Source organism: Oryzias latipes, chromosome 3, assembly GCF_053564925.1.
Source record: "Oryzias latipes strain Hd-rR chromosome 3, Olatipes_Hd-rR_3.1".
NCBI lineage: Eukaryota > Metazoa > Chordata > Actinopteri > Beloniformes > Adrianichthyidae > Oryzias > Oryzias latipes.
In genome coordinates, this window is record NC_136239.1 from 27938838 (window position 1) to 27965965 (window position 27128).

The 27128-nt window shown below is 39.0% G+C and overlaps 2 protein-coding genes across 7 annotated transcripts; one reads left to right on the top strand and one right to left on the bottom strand.

Moving 5' to 3' along the window:
• The first annotated feature begins 1162 nt into the window (after positions 1 to 1162).
• On the top strand, positions 1163 to 18754 carry LOC101156878 (hexokinase-1). Its single transcript, XM_004067244.4, has 21 exons — positions 1163 to 1571; positions 6276 to 6438; positions 8181 to 8329; positions 8407 to 8526; positions 8667 to 8762; positions 8849 to 8948; positions 9020 to 9203; positions 9368 to 9523; positions 9610 to 9697; positions 10335 to 10480; positions 10602 to 10794; positions 10883 to 10994; positions 12450 to 12598; positions 13211 to 13330; positions 13680 to 13775; positions 13848 to 13947; positions 14018 to 14201; positions 14305 to 14460; positions 16000 to 16087; positions 16358 to 16503; positions 17323 to 18754. Exons 1-21 carry the CDS (start codon positions 1509 to 1511, stop codon positions 17468 to 17470), a joined length of 2757 nt encoding a protein of 918 aa, XP_004067292.1. The 5' UTR covers positions 1163 to 1508; the 3' UTR covers positions 17471 to 18754.
• A 1324-nt stretch (positions 18755 to 20078) lies between these two features.
• tacr2 (tachykinin receptor 2) lies at positions 20079 to 27065 on the bottom strand. Of its 6 annotated transcripts, none has more exons than XM_011491130.4 (8): positions 26771 to 27065; positions 26201 to 26343; positions 25701 to 25996; positions 22199 to 22393; positions 21859 to 22009; positions 21625 to 21744; positions 21476 to 21552; positions 20079 to 20490 (listed from the first exon to the last, which is right to left on the bottom strand). In XM_011491130.4, the coding sequence occupies exons 2-8, from the start codon at positions 26324 to 26326 to the stop codon at positions 20208 to 20210; spliced, it is 1248 nt and encodes a 415-aa protein (XP_011489432.1). In that variant the 5' UTR covers positions 26327 to 26343; positions 26771 to 27065; the 3' UTR covers positions 20079 to 20207. The 6 variants fall into 6 exon arrangements, with proteins under 6 accessions (XP_011489432.1, XP_020566769.1, XP_020566766.1 ...); XM_020711110.3 differs by having other exon boundaries at positions 26201 to 26268; positions 26771 to 26969; XM_020711107.3 differs by having other exon boundaries at positions 26201 to 26357; positions 26771 to 26937.
• Positions 27066 to 27128: the final 63 nt, after the last annotated feature.

A 27128-nucleotide genomic window follows, 5' to 3' on the forward strand; every position in this document is an offset into this window, starting at 1 on the left:
AAGTTTTTCCTGTTTTGGAAAAAATTAAGTTTGCTGTAGGCCTATCTGGTCCAGTAATACAAATCCGTAATATCTTTTGAAATCTTGTGGAAAAATGGGCCTAAATATGTTGATTTAAGTTTTTGTTAAACCTATCTAAAGGGAGTCGAGCTTGTTCTGTTCAAATGACCTTGTGCATTCTATGCTAATGTGTACTTATGCTGTTAAAGAAAACTGTTGTGTCTGAATACTTTCACTTCTCACTACCTCGTGCACTATAAAGTGCATTCACCATTTTGTCGGGGTGTGTCCTAGAAATTTCCAAGAAGTCTGCGAAAAACTGGTGGTGTGCATCAATGGTCACCACATTGATAAATGTGGACCATACTGCGTTTGAATGATTTTTTTAATGTGAAAAAAATGTATCTATCATCCACAGAACACAAAGCCTTAGTCTTCAATAATATTTGTCATATGTTCACAATTGTTAGGTTTTTATTTCTGGAATTTAGTGGCGTGTTGTTTGCCATGAAACTAAAGATTAGTGAGCAAAGTGTCCAACTTGCTTTTAGGTTCTGGGCACTAGATAGTCCCGCACTTTATAGGTTTATAGTAGGAAGTAGGGAGGGAATTTGGACATAGCTCACAATTCCAAAATTAAGTGCCACAGAAATTTCCCAGAAGTCTCTTTGAAAATCTAGGGTGCATTGATGGTCACTAGATTGGTGAATATAGACCCCAATGCAATGTGTTTGAACAATTTTTCAGTAAAGACGTTATGTTTAAATTTATTTTTACCTCTAGTTTTTCTGTAGTTAGGGAGTAGGGAGGGAATTCGGACCAAACTCAAAGTACTGTAATGTAGTTCCTTCTCTTCATCACTTCCTGTTGAGCTGGTTTACAAATCACACTGACTGAGTAATTTCAAGGTGGCGTGACGCATTACTACTTGCACATGCTAACAAGAAAGCATCTTTATGACCTCCTGGAAGCCCAATTTTGGCCCTGACCTTCGTGTCCTTCATATTCTCTCCCCCCAGCTAAAAGTAGGTCGTTCCTCCGCCTCCTCCATCACTTTTCTGAGGCAGGAGCGTCACAGCCGAGGCTAGCCAACCACATTACAGGATATGTTTATGACCCTCCCCCTTCGGTGAGGCGTCAAAGTCAATCATGCAACAAAACTATTAAGATGGGCGGGGTCACACTTTAGGCTCCGCCTCCCCTCCCCAGCCAAACTTGCTGTCTCACTGGTGCTTCCTGGCTTTACTCACATGGAAGACGGAGGAAGGGCTCTAGCGTCTTAGCTACACATGAACTTAGCGGCTCTGTCTATTTTAGACTTCACCGGATTGGAATCAGGATATCCAGGCGCGCCGGTTGGAGTCCACGAACCAGAACTAAAACAAGCAGTTTAAAAAACAAACAAACAACTTCTAAGTTAGTTTGTTTTTAAATCCATCCATCGTTGCGGTGAGCGCGCGACACAGAAAGTGCGTCTTCTGCATGTGAGAGGAAACCAGGAACAGAGAATGATTGCAGCCCAGCTATTAGCCTACTACTTCACGGAGCTGAAGGATGACCAGGTTAAAAAAGTAAGTTTCCTTTATGTTATTGGGAGACGTTAATGTTAAACGGCTACAAGGACTCGGTATTTGTGTGTTCTTTTCTTTACAGTTTTTGGGGGGAAAAGCGGATATAAGTTTTAGGAAGGATACTTATGTGGTCTTATTTAATAAAACAGGGTTTGAATTCCCCTGCTTCAGAGAGACGTGACAAACTGCACAGGCGTGCTAGTGGATGCGAAGGCATGACTCAGGGGTGATGGGAGCCATGATGTCAGGGTTAGAGGTGGGGCAACAGGGAAGGAGGATGAGGACACATGGGCAGGTTCAAAGTAACTTCAGGGGTCACAACGTTTAGTTGAAATAAAGTTTAGGCGTTTTGGATTGAAATGATTTAGTTTTGTTTTCCTGTTGGAGCAAATAATAGTTTAAAGACCAATTTTTTAATGTGTTCTTCTTGTGTTATTTTCTCTCATGATGGAGGAAGAAAATTAAAAGGAGTATTCTGATTATTTTTTTTTATTCGAATCTTTTTGAATCAGGAGCAGACAAAAAAATGCAGCTCGAAAAATCTTGTAGCACTAACAGTGTCGTACGAACTACAACTACGAACTGGCTTCTGGCTCAAAACGGGACGCCTGGATAGCTCCAATATTGCTAGACATCTTTGTTGCACAGCTATAAGTAGCAGGAGAGTGTAAACAGATGGATGATTGGAAATGGGGACGGGCTTACTCCACAACAACAGTCAGAGGTGAAATTCTAATGAACTGCAGCTGCTCGGCAGAAACTATGTCCTAGAAAACAATCCCTAAAATCAACATAAATCCTAATTAGAAGACCACTTGGAAAAAATGGATCATAGTGGTGCCTTTGGGTTCCATAGTATCTAAGAAATTATACAAAAAGGTTTGTTGAAAAAAGGTATAGCATGACTGCGTTTTTACGACTTCTGCTCTACCACACAAGTTGTCAGAGAACTGACTCGACCGGTTCTAGACTGTCACCAAATGTGTGTATTTGGACGACTTCGTGCCTTGTGAATCCATGGGGCCTTTGATCCAAACTCTTAATGTAATTCCTTTTCTTATTTCAGTATGTAAATCTTTTCTTATTCTCTTGCTGATCTGCACTTGTTTGCCCATTCACAATACCCTTCCCAATGCTGCCTGATTAAACCGGCTCAGCTTTGAACCATGTGGTCATAAGTGACAGTGGAGGGCCCACGCTCCTCGCCACTGTCAGGTGTGGAGCTCATGCGGGATTTTCAGACAGTGTCTGGGCCTCAACCGAAAGTAATCGCAAGTGATTACTTTTTTTTAAGCAGTGAACAATAATCCTGCTGTAGTTTGTTTTTTTTAGATAAACCTGTTTGTCCAGGTTGGTTTCAGACAAAGTCAGCGGAGTTTGTGTCCTGCCTCTTGAGGCTGCTGCAGCGTGCCGGACTGATTTCCCCAGTGCACTGAATCTGCATCCAAAGCCCTTTCCTGTGTGCGTAAGGTGGAATGACGGGATGCATGGGAGGGGTCAGTGTTTTTCCACATGGTGAGGCGTTGTGTGCGCGTACATGTGCAGGCAATAGTGTCGCCTGTGCATACACAACAGTGTTGGGTTTCCCAGAATCACCTCATGGTGAAGAGAGCAAGGCATTGTTGTGAGGAGGAATGCAAACAGGAGGAGGACGCTCGTTCGGGGGTGGGGTGGGAAGAGAGTTTGTGATCCGGCTTTCTGGGTAAACGGCTTGTCAGAGGTAAATTTAGGGGTTAATGTGACCTTTATCAAAAAAAATCATGCTTTTGTAGATGAAAGACATTGAATCTCCTCTGAATATGTTCAATGAATATTAAGTCTAAGCCATTTCTGTAAGTTATAACAACAAAAAGAGATGGACGGTATTGCAGAAGCATAAACGGAGCAAAGTTTTCTGGTTTCCATTAAAAAAAAAGAAATTCCATTAAACTTCATTTAATCCTCTTTGTCTTTGAAACAAAGGTTCAGACTGAACAGCTGAGAGCTCTTCTTCCTTAAGGTGGGCCCTTTCTTATTCAAATGTCCCACAAGGAACTTCTAGTTAAATATCAACGCAAGAGGAAACTTGTGGAAGTAGTTCATTATTTAAGAAAACCAGTATAAAGGGGCAAGAGCCCCACTTTTTAGCCTGGGATTTGGCCCCATGCAGAGCAGCAGTAAAATCTCCTAGTAAGACCTCATGAGGAGCTATTGAAAGACTTTCCCCCAGATCCAGTAGCCAAAACATAACAATAAAGAAAGTAAGAAGGCACTTTAGCTTCTAACAACAGTGCCACCTAAATGGATTCAATGGATACGACTCTTCCAACATTTGCACAACATCATTTTTAACTTGGAACTGCTTTTGAGAATCAGGGCAATAGATAGTCCTGCACGATATAGGTTTGTGGTAGCACTTAAATCGTGGTAAAAACATGAATAGTTACAAGAAGCGGGACATTGATACATTTTAGAAGCATACAAAGGTGGACTGTGTCGTGATGGGTGAACTGGAATTATCCATTTGGCACACATCCACCTGGAACACCAAGTGGAGGTGTGCGGCCTACATAATATGTATATATTATATAAGCACACTTTTACATGTTTTTTACACAGATTATGGAGGTCCAATACCGTCAGGGAAAGTGGACCAAAAATCGTTTGTTGTTGTTAAAATATAACCTTACAAACTGGCTTTATGAAGTCATGTTTCAAATGTAAACCTGACATTTGTTGACTAACTGAACAGGTAAGACCAACGCTCCAGAATGTGCTACCTCACTGTAACTACAATCTCAGAGCTTATTGTTTTATTTTCCTAAAGTTAAGCATCGCATCTTGGTCTGAATTTTAAAAATTCTATCTGGCTACATTAGAAACAGCTTTAGTCCACCAACAGAGTTTACAAAGTTATCAACAGAAACAAACTGGCAGAGGAAAATGTCTGAATGTTGTAAACCCCAAAGGTAAACTCTCAAATGACTACTGACGTCTACTCTGCACATTCTTGTCTGTTGTGTTCCAGTACAGCATGCATGGACCGGTCTTTACATGCTCTCACGATAAAGTACATTTACAGTGTTAAAGGCTCAGAATGAACACAAATAAAAACTTTGGCATGGAGATACTCAAGTACAGAACAGGTTTGTTGGATATTGCATAAGCTTTCTTAACAATTGTGTTAACTGTCTAAGTTACAAAATACCAACAACAAATAGGAACTATACTTGTAAAGCAAACATATCGTCTTTTTTCAGACATGTGCGTGGTAAAAATATGGAATGATCTCAGAAATGAACTGAAGCACAGTCAGTCAAAATACTCCCCTTTTTTGAAAACACTGGTTTGTCACAGTACAGCAGGGATGGATGCGTGTGATTGGTATGTGGGAGTATGGGGAAGATAGTGATGACAGCCGGAGAAAAATATAATTTTATTGTTACTTTGTTTATACTGAGTTTTTTTGTTGATGTGCATTTAATTATGGGGATTGTATTGTAAAGTGTACGAAAAGGCTAAGGGGGTGGGCTTAGACAAGCTCGACATCTGCCCACTCCCTTTCTAACGTGCCTAAACTGCTTTGTTTGATAGTAATCATCATTCTTTTTAGTTATTGATTATTTGTTTAAGTTCTGTTAAGGATCTTTCTTTTATCTTTACCTTTGTCATTTGCCTGCTGGAAATTAACTTTTACTAAAAAAAACATCTTATTAAACTTCCCATTATTTAACATTTATATAAAATGTCCATTTCATAAACTCTAAACAGTGGGATATGTGACATGTACATGTGCATTTATGTAAGGAAAGGTTGTTGTGTCTCGCCTGTGTGTGTTGCTGTCAGAAACTTAAAAAGCACTTTAATACAATAAAGTCTTTATATGGTAAATATATGAGATTCTGCTAATGGCCAAACACTAAAAACTGGCTTCAGAGTCTTTAGGGATTTTTCTTTTAAGCCTGTCTGTCGTACCTAAATTGTTTCTTCAAAAAGTACCAAAACACCAAAATTTGAATTGTTTCTCAATATCTGTTGCTGTACAATTTAAAATGGTGAATGGAAAGCCTACAATTTGCTTCTCGCTTCTTCTGCATATTCTCCTGTAAAATCAATAGTGCAGAAATGCTGACATCCTCTCTGAATTATTTCTGAGGTTTAGCGCTGCCCAGGAAAACGCGTCTCGCCTGAACCAGCAAATTTCAATCGGATGGATTTTCCCATCAGTGATGCCGGAACCACTGCAAACATGCTTTGTGGGAAGATAATATAGTTTAAACGCAGTTGTACATCGGTAATGATCGGATGTACGCTTGTCCCTCGCATTCCGTCTCAGAAGGTCTCAGTAAAGTGTTGCTAAAGTGGATTTCACCACTATTGTTCAACATCCTGTTCCTCTTAAGTCTATGCAGCGACAGTGGTGAGCTTTAAAGTTTTATGACCCACAGAGTCTTGATCCTAATTACTTTAGGGCTCTTTAATCTTTCCGTTGGTTTGAACTGCTGATAAGAAACGCATGTCAATTGCTCTGTGCGTTTTTTGGCATTTTCCATAGCCATGACTCAATGAATTAATGGATCTGAAAGTGTCTCTTTCTGGATCATGTTGACCTTCAACATTGTTACCAACTCTGAACCTACTGTTTGGAGTAGGTAGCAGTTTAAACCCCTCAGGTGGTTTATTCTGTGTGATCAATGCTAACTGTTGCCTCGTGTTTACTTTCAGATTGATAAGTACTTGTACTCCATGCGCTTCTCTGACGAGACGCTGCTGGACATCACGAACCGCTTCAGAATGGAGCTGGTCAAAGGATTGGGCCGGGACACTAATGCCACTGCTTCGCTCAAGATGCTCCCAACATTTGTGCGCTCAATCCCTGACGGATCAGGTTAGTACATCTAAGCCTATTTATGATCAGGCCAAATAGCGGAGTCAGTGCAGGGACGCTGCTGGGGATGGACAGAGGATGTGAAGCCACTCATTTAACTTTTGCATTGTTAGATGATTTGTAATCAGGAGAATAAAGAACCTTTGGTTTTATGACCAAACGTTTGTTCTCCTGGTGAAGTTGGTTACCACATGTCCATCCCCGTGAATTAAGGAGTTGCTGTTCTGACTGTAACGGTCACCACAGCAACGTGAAGACAAATAACATTCTCCATGATCCAGCAGTTCTTGTATGACAGCTACAGCGTCAAATACTGTGCTGCGCAACACACACACACACACACACACACACACACACACATCAGTCATAGATTAACACTAATCCTGCTGCCATTGTTGGAGAGGACCGTCACAGAGAAAGTGGGTGCTTAGATGTGAGCATACAAACACCACAGAAATACTTCATTTTGTCTGTTGCTGGTGTCTTCTGTCAGGTAAAGAGTTCCTCTTCTGCATTCTGGACCAAAATTATGTCACACAAAGAAGGATTTGGCTTAGTCAAACCCAGTTTAAAGAAGAAACTACTGTTGGGATGTAAGATATTCATTTTAATGCATACTATGGCCCTGAAAATACCAAGAAAATCATCTCAGATTAATGTCTATTTTTGTTGTTATTGTGGGGAAAAAAAATCAAAATAACTTGAGCGTCTTAAACCGCTCTATTTCCTAAGCTGTTGGACTATTTAACAACTCTGAACTACCACCTTAAGTATTACAAAGTAAATAGAGGCACCGACAGCATGAGTCAGAAACTGTTTTATGAAATGCTGATTCATTTTTTGGGGTTATAGTGAGCAACCACATTTACAGTTTATCTAATCAAAGCGTTACTGATAGGGGGCCACTGTTTAGATAGACGAAACAGAAAGGGAAAAAATAACACAGGGCCCTGGGAATAAAAAAATAAAATAACATGTACTTTCAGCTGATTTCATTGAAAAAATCTGCTTCTTATGGTTAACAAACATGTGACTAACATTTTTTGATTGACGCTGGCTAACCTCTAAATTTTGAAAATGCCATATTAATACATAATGTGTTATTTTTTATGTGTACCAATATTATACAGCAAAATGAAGAATATTGCCATGTTTTTTTTCCCCCACAGTAACAACATTTTCATATATATCTTGCTTCTACAGATCTATATCTAACAAATTCCTCTGATCCTTAGCCTCAAACTGCCTTTTCTCCGGGTAATCATAAACGATGCTGCTTTTTTTGTAAAAGACAGTGAAGATTAAAAACCCTTTAAGTCTACATATTCCTGTTTTGAGTATAAACTGTGGCCTTTATACAGTACAATAAGTACCAATTGTAAATCTCTGAATTTGCTCAAACTTACGGCTGTTTCCTTCTTGGTCATGTATTATTTTTTTGTTTTTAAAATTAAAACAAAATTATCTTCAATAATCTGTTGACCAGATTTAAAAGATGCCAATATTAGCCTATGAATGCGCAGAAATGCACAAAATATCCTCATAAACCATGCATTTTACGGTTTTGAAGTCAAATTTACCTAGTTTATTCATTTACAACCCCAAGAGAAGATACATATTTCTTTTGGGGAGTCATATGTCTGGGTTAAAGCCTGCTGCTGTGTGCCTTAGCTGATCTTTTTCTCCCTTTTGTCCACACTTTTCTCCATCTGCCTGCCGTCCTGCTGTGCTCCCCACCTCAGAGAAAGGAGACTTCATTGCTTTAGATTTAGGAGGCAGTTACTTCCGGATCCTTCGGGTCAAAGTCAGCCACGAGAAGAAACAGACGGTTCAGATGGAGAGCGAAATCTTCGACACGCCAGAGGACATCATCCACGGCACAGGAACACAAGTGGGTTTGGTTTCATGTACACATGCACCTGTTCTCTCCTGCGTTTCCTCTGAGTGGACCTCTCCTCCTCCCCTCAGCTGTTCGACCATGTTGCAGAGTGTCTAGGCACCTTCATGGAAAAACACAACATCAAAGACAAGAAACTCCCCGTGGGGTTTACCTTCTCCTTTCCCTGCCAGCAGGCTAAACTTGATGAGGTAAATAACCGTCTGTTCAGTTCTGGATTTCTTATCCTACCGTAAAATATTTTGACTGCAAACACTTACTGATGCTAGCCATTGTTTCATTGTTCATATTGAGGTTATCTACGTTTCCCAATTCTTTGTTTGGTCTGCAGGGCTACCTGATAACATGGACCAAGAGCTTCAAGGCCAGTGGGGTGGAAGGAATGGACGTGGTCAACCTGCTCAACAAAGCGATCAAGAAACGAGGAGTGAGGCTTGTTTTTGGTCCTTCTTTCTTTTACTTTCAAAAGCATTTGGTGCATTTCAGTGATGTGGGTGTTTTCACTCGCGTCAGGACTATGAAGCAGACATCATGGCAGTAGTGAACGACACGGTGGGAACCATGATGACCTGCGGTTTTGATGACCAGCGCTGTGAAGTGGGCATCATCATAGGTGCGTTGGTTTATCAGACGCTCTCATGCAGGAGTGCGTTGGTGCCTGAAGGTTGGTTTTTGTGTTTGCAGGCACAGGCACCAATGCTTGCTACATGGAGGAGCTGCGCCACATTGACCTGGTGGAGGGAGACGAGGGCAGGATGTGTGTGAACACAGAATGGGGGGCGTTTGGAGATGACGGCAGGCTGGAGGACATCCGAACAGAGTTTGACAGAGAGATAGACAGAGGATCTCTCAATCCAGGCAAACAGCTGTAAGTATACAAGAAGGCTCACTGATTATTAGTCTGCAGGGCATAGAATGAACTTCATTATTGTTATGTTGATGTTTTGTTTTTTTTTTTAAATTTGTGCTGCAAAAAAAACAATGAAATAATGGCTGTGCTGTAGAATTTAAATGTAAATTCCTATGCTGTAGATTTGAGAAGATGGTCAGTGGTTTGTACATGGGCGAGCTGGTGCGTCTCATCCTGGTGAAGATGGCCAGGGAAGGCCTCCTGTTTGAGGGACAGATCACCCCAGAGATGCTCACAAAGGGCAAGTTTGAGACCAAGCATGTCTCTGCCATTGAGAAGTAGGTCACAGCCACCAAGTCAACATTTCAAGCCAAGGAGTGTCGGTAGTTTCGTCTCCTAATCTGTGCTCTTGTGTTCTGTGCAGGAGTAAAGAAGGGCTGACCAAAGCCAGGGATGTTCTGAGCAAACTTGGGGTGGAGCCCTCAGCAGATGACTGTGTTGCTGTGCAGCATGTATGTATCATTGTTTACAGCATGTACCGCTACATTCCTCTTTTAATGTCAAGTTTGCTTCAAACCTATGAATTCCATATTAAAGCTTTCTATAAACTTTATGGAATTGAAAACGTCTTGTTCATATTGATTTGATCCCCCAAAACATTTTTGTACTTTTAAACTTTTGTTTATTGAACTACATCTTGAAGAAAAGGCTTTAGCAGTTCTTTTTAGATAGCTTAATTTAAAAAGAAGCATAAATGTGTGGAAAAGGTGAGAAAAAGCCAAAAACCTACAATGAAAGCTTGGATCTTTATTTTTTCAACATTTTAAACACCCTCACATAAAAGATTCTCTAAGTGTTTCTAATTACATTTTCTGACTAAAACTTTGGCTTCACACTACCGGTAACTGGATGTGTGTTTTTTTTGGATTTCTTTCATCCACAATCAAAAAAATGTCGTTTTTCTTCGTCTGCCCTTCCACTAAAATAAATACGGTAGCTGCTGTTGTGCTTTTAAGTTTATAAAAAATAATAGGAACCGTTTAAAAACAGTTAATATGTACAGCAGTGATGCATTCTGTTGTCTGTGAGAATAATCGAAATACCAAACCTGACTTTCTCCGCATCAATGCTCTTCTTTTTTCTCTTCAGATTTGTTCTATTGTGTCTCATCGCTCTGCTAACCTGGTTGCTGCTGTCCTTGCTGGCATCTTGATGAGGCTGAAGGAGAACAAGGGAGTGGGACGGCTCAGAACCACAGTGGGCATTGACGGCTCTCTGTACAAAATGCATCCACAGTGAGTGTTTCCTCATGTGTTATTTAAATTACTTTATGATAGTTGTGGATGCAAATGTTTTTGTTTTGCTCTACATCTGTGTTTCTGAGATCACCACTCAAACCTTGTGCTTTTGTTTCAGATATTCCCGTCGCCTTCATAAAACAGTCCGGCGTTTGGTTCCCGACTGTGACGTCCGCTTCCTCCTGTCCAACAGCGGCAGTGGGAAGGGCGCCGCCATGGTCACAGCTGTTGCCTACAGACTGGCAGAACAGTCCAAACAAATTGTTCAAATACTGTCTGAGTTCCGTCTTACAACCGAGCAGCTGCTGGAGGTGATGAATTTCTTACCTGAAGTCTTTCATTTTAAACAGGTTTTCTGTAAAAAAATCGAATTCAGAATTATTTGCTTCATTGTTTCAGGTGAAGAACAGAATGAGGGTGGAGATACAAAATGGCCTCTCAAAGAGGACCCATGATTCTGCCACTGTCAAAATGCTTCCAACCTTTGTGCAGAGCACGCCTAATGGGACAGGTAACACATGCACAAACGCACACACAATACACAAACAAGGCTTTTAAAGACTTTGACTTTGCAACAGATCAAGGATTGACATGAGAAAGTCATTTGTCTGTGAGACTTTATTAATAATATTCTTTAAAAAAGCAGGAAACTTTGTGCCTTTGGCTTCAATTAAAATTGTCAATTTATATCTTGCTCCTAGTACTGATACAAAGTTCAAGAACAAAAAGGATTTGGTCTTTATTGGGACAAAACTCCACAAACTTTCATCTCATCCCATTCAAAATCAGTTTATTTCCCTCTTCTGGAGATTTCTTTGAGGAAAAAATCCCTTTAAAACCCCTGATTGTGAGAAAATGAATAAAAAAAATACTCAAAACATTCCTCTGAAATCCCAAATGTTTAATTGTTCTTCAGTGAACCAAATAAAAATAACAACTTAAAAAACTGAATTAAAAAAATTAAAGTCAGTCCTGATAAAAATAACAGTATTCTGGAAAATATTGAAAACTACTTGACCATTTGTACAGCCTCTGCTGTAATCAATGCCAGTTTAGAGAGTGTAACTATGCTGTTTGGTGTGTACCACACTGACTGTGAACCAGTTTCTCAGAAGAATAGGAAATAAAATCACTCATCCAGCATCTGTAAACATGACTGCAAGAGGAAAAAATAACATGATAGTTGCCAAAGAGTGCATAAAAATCTCTTTAGGCAGTAAGAGTGAACGCCAGAGTCATTGTGCATCAATATCAGGTCTGTCACTGTCAAGAGACAACCTATGAGAAGAACACGTAAAGAAAAGTCTGTGTTTAGCTACAAACATGAAACATACCAAAGGAAAGAGAACTGCCTTCACTGTAAAATGTGGAGGAGGCCCGGCTCTGCTCTGGGCAGCTTTGGTGCGCCTGGTACAAACAGCCTTGAATCTTTGTGCGTACAATGAAATCTGAAAGCTCTCTGTAGTGAAATGTGCTGCCCACTGCCAGAAAAATTGTTCTCAGTTATAGGTCATAAGTTTTCCACAGGAATCTGACCCCTAATGACCTTTAAAAAACCCAGAAAGGTTGTCCTCTAGATAAACTCTTCAAACACTGAGCCGTTCCAGCTATTAGCTCATGAGAAGGTGGTTGAATTACCTATTGACAGGCGTGGAGCACTCATCCTGTTACTGAAATTGTATGATTGTACCGACCGGTTTAAAAGGCTGTGCAAGAAAGCATTTAGTTGATGAATGCCATCATTTTTGTGGAGACGTGTTTGTTAGTTTGTTTTTAAAATGATTGTGTTAATCAGCAATTTAAAAGCAGGGACTCGTTTTGCCCACCCATGTGGGTGCAAATTAAGCAGAAGGACTCCGTTTTTCTGAAATTAAACGCTACGTTCAAATGATAGCGGTCCGGTCCATTAGCACATGCATTTCTAAATCTCTGGTCTGACTGTTGATTCTGTGTTTTTTGTATTCAGAACACGGGGATTTCTTGGCTTTGGACTTGGGTGGGACCAACTTTAGGGTCCTCTTAGTCAAAATTCGCTCTGGGAAGAAAAGATCTGTGGAGATGCACAACAAGATCTATGCCATCCCTTTAGAAGTGATGCAAGGAACAGGAGAGGAGGTGAGATGCATCAGAAACCTGTTAATCCATGTTCATCTATCTTGACCTGTGCTGGAAGCTTTTGGCTAAACATATTTGAGTTTGTACAACTTTGCAAATTTTGGATTTATTGTTGTTGTTTTTCAGAAAAAAATGTGCTCAAACCATTTAAAGACTGTTTTTGTTGTAGTTTCTCACTCATACAAAAAAGCAAACTTTAGTCTTTTCAAAGCCAAGCAACGCTGCTTCAGTGTAGAGGGTCATGCTCACTTGTTCGAACAGGTGATCCTTTTGCAGTAACAGCAAACAACAACCAGGACAGGACAGGACAGGAGCATGCAAAAAGTGTCAACACACCTCTGAAGAAAGCAGTAAAACAAATGAACAAAACTAAACAAAAGAAAGATTTCTGTTTTACTTGTTTGTACAGGTTCCTTTAGTCTTTCTTACTACACTTTAGCATCATCTAACAAACAAATGCAAAGGTGTGACAGAGGCTGACAATCCTAATTTTTTGTTGCAACTCGCACAACAGACATGGAAAAAAAGAGGATTACAGAGAAATTGACTTCAATCACCGCAAAATGCAGTACTGGAGACTCACACAATCCCCCTTTTTGAATCCTTTTTCAGTTGTTCGACCACATTGTGCACTGTATCAGTGACTTCCTGGACTACATGGGGATGAAGAACGCTCGTCTTCCTCTTGGCTTCACCTTCTCTTTCCCTTGCAAACAGACGAGTCTGGATGCTGTGAGTTTGTTTCACTTTTTTACTTTTGCTAAGACATGTTCACAACTAAAGGCAGATGCTTTTAATGCTGCTGACTTTGGAACAGTTCCACAGCAAAAACTGGATCTTAAGAAAGTAACCAGGCCCTTGTTTCAAGAAACATTGGTCTTACTTTCTGACTTGTAAGAAAATAGTCTGTATTTCAGAAAACATGTCTTGGTGACTAGAATTGTTTTTGTTTTTAAACAAGACTTCTTTCTTATTTAAAGAAAGTCTGCCAATGGGTGAAGACATTGTGACTTATTTCTAAGGGAACTGTCTTTGCAGTGCGGTTGATTGACGGTGAGGTCGCTTGTGTGTTTGTGTGCAGGGCACCTTGGTGACATGGACCAAAGGCTTCAAGGCAACAGACTGTGAAGGAGAGGATGTTGTGGGACTGCTAAGGGAGGCAATAAAGCGGCGAGAGGTAAAATGGGAGGAGTCGACCCAGCTCCTGCACTAACAGAATCTAGTTGTAACATAAGATTTGTGTCTTTAGGAGTTTGAACTGGACGTGGTAGCTATAGTGAACGACACTGTTGGCACCATGATGACCTGTGCCTATGAAGAACCCACCTGTGAGGTTGGACTCATTGCAGGTTAGTTCACCCCCCCTTAGATAAATGTTGTGGTGTCTTTGTTTGCTCTTAAGCGCGAGTTTGATTTCAGGCACCGGCAGTAATGCGTGCTACATGGAAGAGATGAGGAACGTTGAGATGGTGGACGGGGACGAAGGACAGATGTGCGTCAACATGGAATGGGGAGCATTTGGGGACAACGGGTGTCTGGATGACATGAGGACTGAATATGACCGAGCTGTGGATGACCTCTCGCTTAATCCAGGCAAACAGAGGTGCCGCACAGAGCCATGTTTGGTTCCATTTTCGTTATTGTCCTTGGCGTTGTAGCGAGTGTTGATGTCTTGTTATAATGTGTTTGTGTACATTTTTTTGTAGATATGAAAAAATGTGCAGTGGCATGTACCTTGGTGAAATTGTGCGAAACATCCTCATAGACATGACCAAGAAAGGATTCTTGTTCAGAGGACAGATTTCTGAAACCCTGAAGACCAGAGGCATCTTCGAAACAAAGTTCCTCTCACAAATAGAAAGGTAAGACATTAGCCATGCTTATTCATAGAGTTCATGGTGTTTTTGTAGTATATTTCTCCTGATGAAGGATATGTTAAAGAAATTTCTGATTAAAATTACACTTCAGAGTAATTCTTTCTTTAAATAACCGTTAATGTTAAGTAATGGGATATCTTGCTTCCACGGCAACATTCCTGTCCACAAAAGATGACAGGAGTGAGAATTTAAGATTCCTACGTGGCCAGTGTTTACTTCATTTATTCCATGTGTTGCTTCAGCTGATGTAGGGTCAGGTTCTGGTTTGTCAGCTTTTGCTGCATGGTCAGCACGTGGTGACATAAAAGGAGAAACTTTTAAGATGCATTAATGTATTTCAAGAATGAGTGATTTAAAATGTTGTAGACAGGCTTGCAGAACATGATCTTAAACTTCTTGTTGTCATATATATTTTTTCCTGATCCTGGTGTTTTTATATCATGTAAAGAGTGTGTGTAGAAAGTGGTGCAATAGCTGTTGCTCTTGTTAAAAAAAAGAGCTGTTGTTTCTTTGTAAAACACAATGATGTTGATGCCTGCAGGGGCACTTCTGCTGGTGTAAAAGAGGTCAGCAGACCATTCTCTGTATATGACACGTTTGTAATGCAAAAAAATGGAGCATGGAGTTAGCCGTTTTCTATGGGTGATGTCACACTCGCTCTGTCTAGCTCTCTTATACAGTCAATGCAGCAGACACAGTCATAGATCCAGAATAATAATCAGAGCTGTTTAGTAGAAACTTGGTCATCATAGTAGATAAACAGCATCTGTTTGCTGCATGTAAAAAGTTGTGGTTTCATGAGCTGAGAGGCCGGCGCTCCGTTCACGTGTTTCCTGCTTACGTTGTAATTCTGGACCAGCTGTTGAGGCACACTGTGGCACGCGAGTCTCTAATAGAGAGAGTTTACAAGCTTTTGGAATTCAGTGAGGTTTTAGTTTGGTTTTAAATGTTTCAGCACTCTCTCTGTTTCTCTTTTACTAAGATCCATACGTTTTATTATTGTAGGAAAGGACCACGTCAGGTTTAAATGCAAAGAAAATACATTAAAGTAAAAGCAATCCCTAAATCAAGAGTGCACACATGAAGTAAAACTTAGATTGGCTTCTAAAATGTTAAATAGTTTAATTCTCTATTTGATTCCTTGAACCTGCAATCATTAGAGCTTAAATAATCCATTTTATTCCTGCAGCTGTGGATCTTCAGTTCTGAGTGCTGTCTGGAAACAAGCCACGTCTTAGTTGGAATTAAAAAAAGAACTGTGCAGCAGAGAAGTGGCAATTCTGCTACTTAGCTTAGCCATGAGGGTTTAAGTTATGCAATACTTTAAACTGGATGATTGCAGAGGGTACGAATAAAAACATCTGCATCAGTTGGTTAGCACTCCATCAGTAACCATTCATGTAACATGAAAACTTGTTAATGTTTTCACTGGAATAAAGCTTTTTAGGTATCTTAAACGGCTACATTTATTGGTGTGACAATATTTTTCAGCATTTGTTGAGTGTTTTTATTGATCTCTTTCAGTGACCGGTTGGCTTTGCTGCAGGTGAGATCCATTCTGCAGCATCTGGGGCTGGACAGCACTTGTGATGACAGTATTATCGTCAAAGAGGTATAACATTTCGCAACAAATGCGCGTTAGAAAGCTCGGCATGTTTTATTAACGCTGGTTTGAATGAATTGGCTAATCGCACTAATACCCCGTTAGCCTGTTGAAATACGACAAACTTTCATTGTTATCCTCTAAAAGACAATAAAGGATGTGATTGGAAAACTGCACAGAATAGAGGTTAACTAGTAAAGTTTAGAGAGTATTTTTGTTTCTAAACTGTGAGTGGCTCAAGTAAGGTGTTGCAATATTGACTTTTTTTTTTGTTATAAGGTATGTGGAATTGTGTCACGGCGGGCGGCTCAGCTGTGTGGCGCAGGAATGGCGGCCGTTGTCGATAAGATTAGAGAGAACCGTGGAGTGGACCATCTCAACATCACAGTAGGGGTGGACGGGACTCTCTACAAATTACATCCACAGTGAGTATGAAAGAAATTTATTAAAAGAAAGCTTCCTGCTGAAACGTTCTTAAAGTTTAGCTGTGGACCCTCTTATCCTAACCTGGCACTGGTATTGATTTTTTTATTTTATTTTATTATTTAAAAAGCTAAAACTCAAATCTTATGCATATTTCTCCAAAACAATATGACAAACGTGTAAGGGTGGCAACTTATTAGTAATATTTCAAAATAAAATACATGCAATATACATACAGGCATGTATATTGCACTGGTCTGTGCATACTGTAGGTATCATGTTGAGTCATGATTTAGTTAACTAATGCTGAGTATGACATATTTGGGTATATATATATATAGATATAGATATAGATATAGATATATTGAACATGTAAAAAGGCGTACTGTACCTAAACAACCCAAAAACAAGAGTTCAAGCTTAAACTCAATTTAAGCGCACATTTAGAAAATATGCTTTAGTTTTTCTGTAGAAAAATGCATTATCCTATTTATGAAAGCATATCAAACTGGTGTCAAAATGCGAACAAATATGTAGATATGAGAGAGTTTGCAAAATATTTTGGTTGAATTCACCTTCATCTCTATTATTACACTTATTTATTCACAAGTTTTATGGATCAACCTTAAAACTGACATTATGCTACAACATAAAATTTACCAAACATCTCAATCTTGATTTACAAGTTTTACTGACTGGTGACTATTAGTTTTGGCCTCTGAAACTCCAGTCCAGCCGGTTTGAGATACAAAATGTTTGGTCAAAGTTCTATCTATTTTTTCTTGATCTAAAATGATTTCAAATGTTTTTTCTCTGGCCAGCTTTTCCGGGATCATGCACCAGACTGTTAATGAGCTGGCTCCAAAGTGTAGCGTCAACTTCCTGCTGTCGGAGGACGGGAGCGGGAAGGGAGCGGCGCTAATCACAGCTGTAGGCTGCCGGCAAAGGCAGGAGCAGAACAGTAAATAGATTCTTACGGTTACCTTCATTCTTTTTTGGAGCCTCATTGTTTTCTTAATCGTCTCATTTTCTCCCAAATCTAACAAGACCAATGAGACTCTAGCTCTGGTAGCTACTTTCGACGTGACTGAAAGAAATCGAGGGTGCTTGTTGATACGCGTAGTAGCAGAGAATGGGGAACTCTGCAATAGTTAGAATATTTTTAAAGTAAGACTTGTAGCAGCTCAGCCTCAATGGGATTTCACACAACCTTCCAAAGCTCCTTTACCTCCATCTAGAGGATTCCTCTGGTTACTGCAGCCTGTTTTTCTTTGCTAAAACCCCACAGTTCAAGACGTGAACCTCTGTTTTTGATCAAAGTGTGATTGTTCTTTGTGTAGAAACTTGAGTGTCTGTACATTCCGGTTTGGAGAATACAGAGAGGCTGTCCAGTTTATGTAAAAGGCATTTCGATTTCTTTGTATTTCCTTTTAAATATTTTATCTTGCCCAGACAAAAAACACATGATATCATAGAAACATTGTTCTTATTTATTTCATTTTTATGTTTTAGAGTTCTGGAGAATATTGCTGTTGCAGTACAAACCTTAAATAGAGGAAACCACTTTAAAGCACTCTGTTCAGTTTTGCTCAAACGTGACCTGACATGCAGACAGAACTGACACTCAGCTGGAAACAACTGTTTCACATGTTCTATGAATGTACACATGCAATCTGATCTACCAAAAAATATCTATTTTCATCCTAAAGGATGCTCTGTTAGTTTAGTAAGTTGTTGCTTAAAAATCTTCTGCTGCTTCTGACTTTAAAGAGGTTCTAAGCAGAAACCCGGTGCTTGCATAAGAAGCCAGAGGAACAGTTATGTCTCAGCTTTGTCTAAGTATCAGAGTATTCCTGGAGAATAACTATATTTATGAATATCTTTAAAGCAAAAAAGTACAAATTCAAAGTACTCTCTTTTTTGAGCAAATGCATCGTACAATATTCATGCAAATGTGTGTTTTTCCATTTACGTCACAAAGGGCAAGCATAGAAATGGTTACAAAATATTCTCCCTGGAATTGGTCTGAAAGTCGGATTTTTAAAAGGGATATTTAATGCTGTAAGAAGAAAGCTATTTATTTAGAGGTCAAAATAATTACATGTCCTAATTTAAACTGCCTTTATGTTCTCTGAATGCATCTTTGTTGCTCCAGGAAACCAAAATCTCTCTCATCTTGCCTTTTTACCCTAGACTGGGTTTGTCCAATACTGTCCATCTGTCACTCAATAAAATCAAATCTGTAAAATTAAAGACGAGTTTGTCTTGAATGATTCCTCTTATTTTTGCATAAACATCTTTTTCATTAGGAGGTTTCACGTTTGACCTCAATTGAAGTGGAGGAGGCGGAGTCACCAGACCTGAAAGATTCATGCAGCAGACCACAGAAATGCAAGAAAACTTTATTACCACCATGATTATGATCATTTTCACAAAGGTTGCAAACAAAGGAGACCCCACTGTTATGCACAGACAAGGAATACATACTTGGCCTTGTGCAAACATTACATTTAAAAAAATACACATTATAAATGCTCACAGACTACATTGTAAACAATGGTCACTTGGTATATTAATATGTATTTAAACGATGATCAAAAGCCACATCAGAATTGCATGAGAGCAGTTTGTGGGATTTTCAGCATTGTTTTTAAAATATCCACTAGCTTCTTTCGTTTAAGTTATTTAAACATTTTTCCAGTATGAGTATTAGGTCTGCACAATATACCGCAAATTTATCGTTATCGCAAAATCCAGCTCTGCAATATGCATATCGCAAAAGACTGCGAATATCGCAATAAATCGTAAACCCAAAATGTGTTTAAACAATCTTATGGCAGCTTGACGCATTTAACGAATCAAATAAATCCCTTTATGCTTTGACCAATCAGATGTATGCCTTCCTATTGTTTACCAATCAGATGGAGGCCTATTATGTTAGATGTTCTCCTCCTAAGTCGATGAGGGTCATTTGGAGTATAATTTTAAACTGTTGCAATGAAATGGGAATGATGTTTTTGGCATTTTTCTATTTTTTTATATACCGCAAATTATATCGTTATCGCAATATTAATCTCTAATATCGCATATCGCAAGTTTTCCTCATATCGTGCAGCCCTAATGAGTATTAATAATTAAGTATTATTAATACTTTATTACTGTTATTAAGGATCCTGTTTTCTACACAAAATTCTTCAGGGAAGCTGCGCTTTGTTTATTAATCTTGGATAGCTGCATGTTTCTAGTGAGCCCTGAAGCCTTTTCTTTGTGCTAAAAAAGGATTATTGACAAAACCACACAGGAAATTATATTTAAAAGACATCCCATAATTAACAGAGAAACTACAACATTAAAACAATGTTAAGGCTTTTTGCTGATGCCAGTCGACTGGTTTTCTCCAGACTATTGCCTGCTTTAGTTACAGAAATGAAATGTCTCTTTCCCAAACACCAAATGTTTGGAGTAAAATAAAAATGAGGGAGATACCTTTTGCACTATAACACAACAAATATTTCAAGTATGTACAGTTTTTTTTTCAAATTGAAATATAAAATGTGCTTCATACACATTCATCCTATTTTTCTTTTTTGTAAACAATACGACATTTCTGAAACCGGCTGCTTCCTTCAGTCTGCAGGGCTTTCTTCTGAGGTGACCATCCGAGTTCTCCGCCCTCTCGTGCCGTCATCACGCTGCAGCTCTGCGGTCAGAGCCTGTGCTCCGCCAGTTTGTCATGTGCGGGTCTTTTGTCACTCAGCTTCTTTACTAGTTGTGCGTCCTGTGTGCTGCATTTTTGCTTGTTTCGCTGTAAACCAGAGTCCTTCTCAATGTTGTTTGTTTTGATGGACGCACGCGGGTGGGTGTCGCTGCGATGACTGCGTGTCATGGTGACTCTGAAGGTGTTGGTGTGCTGCAGCTCCATTTTGTCCTCCTCTGACACTTTGATGAAGGGACACCAAGCAAATGCATGGCGGAAACCAGCACGAAATCTGATGAGACAGGCAGAAATAAATTCTGTTTTCAAAGAATCTTAGAACGTACTTCTACATAAAGTTTGTAAACATAGCTCAACCACTAAATTGGCTAAACCTACATGAATATGGACCTGCTATACATATTGTAAAAGGTTGGAGCCTCCACAGTTTAGTTGAAAAAGTTGTTTTTTGGGTTGTTTTTTTTTAAAAAGAAGAAAAAAAACCACAAAATTAACATTCAAACGCAATATGAAGTACATATAGTACTGCGTAGCGTAAAAGCCCCACAAATGTTTACCTCCTATAATCTGAAGTGCCAATTTTTTTTTTTGTTCTTAAGAGTTTACTTATGATTAAAATTGAAAATCAGAAAGAGAAATCAAAAGAAAAACTTCCAGCATATGTTCCACAACGTCTTCCAATCTTTTATAAATTCATAAAAAGAACTTTTTGTGATCTTTAATTCTGCAAATATTTATGAAATATTTGGTGTTTATCTCACCAATTAAATTGAACATTAACTTAGAAAACTCCAACGACACGAAACAAATCTTGAATATTAATTGTTGAAAAATGGAATGTCTGTTTTTTGCTTTTTCTTTGTCTTTATGATTTTGGTACATTATTTACTGAATTTTGAAATTTTCTTTTAATTTCTCTTTTTATAGTAAAGAACTTTGCCATAAAACTTTGCTATATATATATATCTATATTATTATCTGCCTAAATTAAGCTGTATAAATAACTTGAATTTATTTACTCAGTCATGCCAAGGACTCCAAAACATTAAGCTTGTCATCAAATTACCACGTAAAAAAAATTAAGAGTCTTTTCAGTTTTGGAGCTGATGTTTTAGTTCTGCTCATGCATATTTTTCCATGCATGGACCTACAATTTTCTGCTAAGAAATATGTGCAAAACATGCAGTTGTCAGTTAAAACAGGGACGATTAAGACACTGAATGAGGCAGAAACAATGGCTGGATCAGAATCCCCTTTACCTTTGGTTCAAACAGCAGTAAATTATTGGATTGTACATAGTCGAACTCATGGCCAACCAGAATATGGCCAAGTACACCTGCAAAAACAAAGTCGGGAAAAATTAATAGAAAAAATTTAATGAAAATCAAGCAGAAAATCAGATGCTAACCTGTTGAATGTAATGTTGCTTATATATGTCGATGTTAAATGTTCCCAGAATGAAGTAGACATGGTAGGGCAGCCAGCAAAGAGCAAAAGTCACCACCACAACAACCATCATCTTCACCACCTTCAGGAAAAACCAGAGAACAATCAGTCAAATATCTGTTTTATTTCATGTTTTAGACTGTGTCAAAGGAAATCAATTCATACCAAAAAAGAAAATAAATCTGTAGAAAATAACCTTTCGTTTGGATGTTATCTGGCTGTGATAATGGTCTGTAGCCTCTCCGGGGATATGGCCTCCCCACAAGGATCGACCGACTAAACTGTAGGTCACCAGCATCACCAGCAGAGGGAACAAGTAGACCAGCAATATCACTGCAAACTGATAACTACACACAAACAGAAAGAGAGTGGAGACAAAAAAATCAATCAGGTGATTTAAAACTGTTCACATACTCCCATTTATCATACATTTCATTACATTCAACTGGTTTGAATGTATGTCTACAAGGCGAGCGTCCAGCAAACGTGTGCAGTGAGTTTTTAGTGGGGTTTTTTTTTTTTGTTCCTCGCTTCACCTCAGTTGATGTGTGCCTCCATAATCATCAGGCCAATCCACCATGCAGACCGTTCTGGGGTAGTAAAATCTGGTGACGCTGTAGTAACACTGCGGGAACGCCAGCGAGAATGCAAAAACCCAAATCAGGGCAATCACCACCTTTGTGGAGGTGGAGGAGAGCCGCGGCTTCAGGGGGTGTATAATGGCCATGTATCTGGAAAAAGCAAGAAAGAACTGGATTTTGTTAACTTGCAAGACAAAAAGAAAAGTGAGAGGATTCCTTAAAGTTTGAGGGGTTTTGCTTTTTTACATTAATGCTGAAAATGATTGATGTCAAACTTTCTTTTTAATAAAAAAAATCTAATCAGATTAGTCTAATTATTTTATAGCTAATTGCAGGGCTTTTTTGTTCCTCAGCAGCCTTTGAGTAAAGTGTTTGTTGTGAGTTCTATTTTGAAAAGGTGTCCTCTCTCTTGTAATTAATATTCATGTATTTAATATGCAGAGCCTATAATAATGTAACCAGTTTAGGCATTTTGTTTTTTTTTTGTAAATGGAGATGTCGAAAAAGCTATTGAAGTTATTACACGAGTGGCACTAAAACTGGGAGACGACAGCCTCATTGTCCTGTAATAAATCAACACGTCCACTTGTGTATCGAGGCTGACGCCGTGTTTGTTGACCTGTTTGAACAATGTACCGTAGTTGGAACCACAACAATGGGTCAGTCAAATCTGGACTTGTAATAAGAGGGAATCAAAAGCAGGGCTTTTCATCTGTCAAATACCACACGGTAGAAAACCATCAGCTTTAGCTGTTTGTTTATCATGTAAGAGTCTCCCTTTGGCTGGGGCCCGACCACCTGGCAGCACAGCTATAAGCACAGTATTTCAAGTCCTCAGAGCAACACAGACAATCCAATTTACAGAAAAAAGCAAAGTAATTACATCTTTTATCATCTAATATAAATTGCGTTTATCTTTGCTTTTACCGAAGGAGATGTGTGCACAATTTGTCAAAATGATCAATATTACTCCTTTTACGAGTCAGGAGGATACAACTTTATGTTCTTACATCTCAATTAAGTACATTAACTAACACCAGTCTGTTTTCAAGTAGTGTGTGGCTTAAAATGCAAATGAATGCAAACTTTCACTGAACAGCTATTCTCTGAAGTGTCGTTTTTATCAGCCAATTATTCATTTGAGGTCATGAATCATAAAGTATTCTGGGTGGGCAGTGTGAATATGCGATGACTAAACCAAATAAATAAGTAAAAGGGTTTGTTTGAGGGAGACTTTTGTTTTGAATTTTCTTCCTCATGACTTGGTGCCTTTGTCATTAGCGCAGTTGTGTTCTGCTCCTGAATGAACTCATTTAGCTCCATCAAGACTCATTTTAATTCTCCTGAGGCCTCCGTTTTTTAAGTGTCGCAGTTCCATGTCACATCACACCTACCTAAAAGGTATGGACGCTTATTTTTTTGTTTGTGTGTTTTTTTATGTGAGTCTGGCACAAAAATCGCACACATTTCCCCTTTATACAGCTCCAGGAACATGTTGTACCGGTAATGTGCTTAAAGTGATTATTCTCTGCTCTGTGGAATCTGATGAGAATTTTTTTTTTTTTACAAGAAAGTGAGTCCACCAGCTGGATGTGCAATAAAAATGAGAATCTTCTGATTTTGAAATTTGATTTCACGGCTTGAATCGTAGGTAAATTGCCCTTCCCTGTTCTTCAACTTTCATGCACCAATAAATCAGATAATTTCAAAATAAGGAAACAGTTTAAGATGTTTAACTGGAACAAATGCAATGAAGTATGCGCTTTGTGTTTACACTTCAGAGATTTATTATTAAAGAGAGAAATGTTAAAAGTATCTCCACACACTAGACTAAATTATAAACAGTCTTCAAAAAATGAAGACAATTTCCAGAGAAATGAATCACAGAACGTTGTTTTTCCAGAATACTGCGCAACTCAGCACTGTTGTCCTTTCTAGTGTCTTCAAGCCACAAAACTCCATGATCAGTTGTCTCAGCATCAAAGCTTTGCGCTTTTCTGGGAAGCAGTAAAAAAAAGTTGGTTGGATATACAGACGGGGATGATGTATATATAAGCTGCATTCCAAAAGGCTTTTAAAACTAGAAGTATAAAAATGAAATTGTAGGTATAGAAGGTCAAACTGTTTTTGTTTGCTCAAAGTAGAAAAACCAACATGTTCCTGTTGGAGTTGATGTTTCTATATTCAGACAACAAGCAAGACTGTGCACAAACAGCATCAATAACTTAGTCTTATTCTTTACAATTGTTCAATAAATATAATAAAAATTCATATTTTAGACCTAAGATTAAGCCGTCTTGCAGTTAACAGCTTGTGCAATCTCTGACTCCTGGTTCTGGAGATATTTGACCCGGTGCTTCCCGGTTCACAGAAGCCAACCCAACAAAACCAAAAAGTCAGCCAGAATTTTTATTCTTATTCCGAAACAATGGAATCAAAATCTGGCTCTGATTTTGGGTCTGTGATGTCACAGTTCTCTGCAAATTTGAGAAATTCTCTGACTTAAAAAAAAAAAAAGTATAACAGAAAAATCAGAACATAAGTAAAGGAACTGGGCTGTGTTTTGATTTAAACTTTCAAGCACAGACAGAAATATTTCTTTTTCTTCTTTTCTGTCTTAGTTTCTTTTATATGATTAGTTAAGTTTATGTTTTTGTGCAAAGCAAAAAAAGATCTCAGTGTTGATTTGTGATGTCGCCTCCACTGCCTCCAGATATAGATGAAGTTTATGATGATAATGAATTTTGCAAGACTGTCACATTACATGAGAGAGTGAATGTAAACTGGTATTGGGGAATGTAAACTGTTATTCTTTATTAAATAAATGTCATCATTTGCAAGGCTCAGCAGAGATTTGCGCTATTAACAGTCCGGCCATTCACGCTCCAACGGGCATTGATGACACCTGTGTCTGCTGAATGTTGACCCACATCTGCTTCATGCTGCAGCTTTATCTGACATGGGTTAAGCACAAGTGCAGAAGATGCTGCAGCAAAAAAAAGAAAAAAAAACACGTCAGAGGGGCTCTTTGATCCATGGAGAAGATCTCTGATGGATGCAGGACCACTGAGAGTAGTGAGCAGTTTTACAGATTAAAGGATACACATTTTAATCCATAAAATGTATGTGAAAATAGCCAGAGTAGCTCACCAATATGTTTTTAAAGACCTGATTCAATTGGGGTTTGTTGTTACTTCAAGAAAACATAAAATAAGATCCACTGAAGTTGAGTCACATCTTTACAGGAAAATAAACTTGAACATAAAAATGTTCTGAGTCAATTTAATACATTAAGTGATTTGTTATATTTTGGGTTGTTTTTTGTTGTTTGGATTTGTTATATTAGCAGCTACAACTGACACAAAAAAGGAGGATCAGTTGCTTTCAAAGATCACCAACTTTACTTTGAAAGTCCAAAGTGCTAAACAGCAGGAAACCTAAAGAGATGCCTTCTTACCTGTCCACTGAAATGGCAGCCATGGAGTAAATGGATGAAAACATGGCAGTGATGGGGAAGAAGTTCTGAAATCTGCAGTAACCCAGCCCAAAGTACCAGTCGTTGTGGAGTGCGTAGACAAAGTTGAAAAGAGTGTTAAAAGTTGCCATGGAAACATCAGAGAAGGCCAGATTGACAATGAAGTAATTAGTAACCGTCCTCATTCGCCTGTGAGCCAGGATAATCCAGATCACTGTGACATTCCCAGTGATGGATACTATTATGATGAGGGAGTAGGCTACAGCCCAGAGAGCCACCTAGGAGAGGAGAGGAGATGAGGATGGGAACATTTCCAGCAATTAAAAGCTCACTTGTTGATAGTATTTTGCAATGTTGCCCACAGAAGTGACACCAAGCCAGAAAAGGGATCAACCTTCTGGCATGTGTCACTGTGAGCTGATACTCACACATTAATTCATTCAGTCATTCCACCCCCTCTCTTTCATTGACACCCCACCCACCTGCCAGTCAGGTTGCTGAAACTGATTCCTGATTGTCTCGTTGTCGTCTTCCAGCCAGTCACTGGTCACTGTTAAAGGCATCAAAGTGGCTTCCAAATCTCGTTCAATGAGGTTCCCAACGTCCATTTTAACCTCCTGTTTATCTGGTGACAGAAACCTCGTGCATTGCATGGTGGAGATACAAGAGTGACTAATACATTTCTGAGGCAAAATGCCTCAAGAAAAAATTGTAATGATAATACTTTTTCTGCAGAAAGTGGCCACAAAATTCCTGTCAGTAAAAACTGCTTTTTTAAGTTTCCAAGTCTGCAGTGCAACAAAAGAATATCTTTTTTTTTTCCAGAAAAAGTTGAAGTCTTGAACGTTTCATTTACATTTCATGTGTACATTAAACATTTTTTTCTTTAAAGAAAAAAAAGCTGAGCCAACATGCTGGGAAAAACTCACAACCGCTCAACAAGCATCACATAGTCAATCACGGCAATCTTGTTACCCCTAACAGCGAAAGTAGAACACGTTCTATGCAGAACAAACACATTTCATTGGGGTTTTACATTTAATCTCCCTTACCTCTCTTTCACTGTGATCCGTGGTGAGATTAAACCTCAGATATTTCAATCCATGGCAGATTATGCCTAAAAATCAGGCTCTGCGTGCGTAATAATGGGCTGCCAGATCCATCCAACATAAATTGAGATAGTTTTTCCACACTCTATTATTTCACGCATAAACACGTGTGCGTCCGCTCCCCGTTGTGTATCTTTCTTCTGAAAATGTGTTGATCAGCGCAAACGCGCGCGCTGAGACGCAAAGGCATCAGGGAGAAGGAGCTGCGCGCGCCAAGCTGAAGCTCTTCGCTCAGAGGCAGACAGAAGGAGCGGGGCAGGGAGGGGAGAGAGGAACCAATTATAACACAACCACCCCAGCA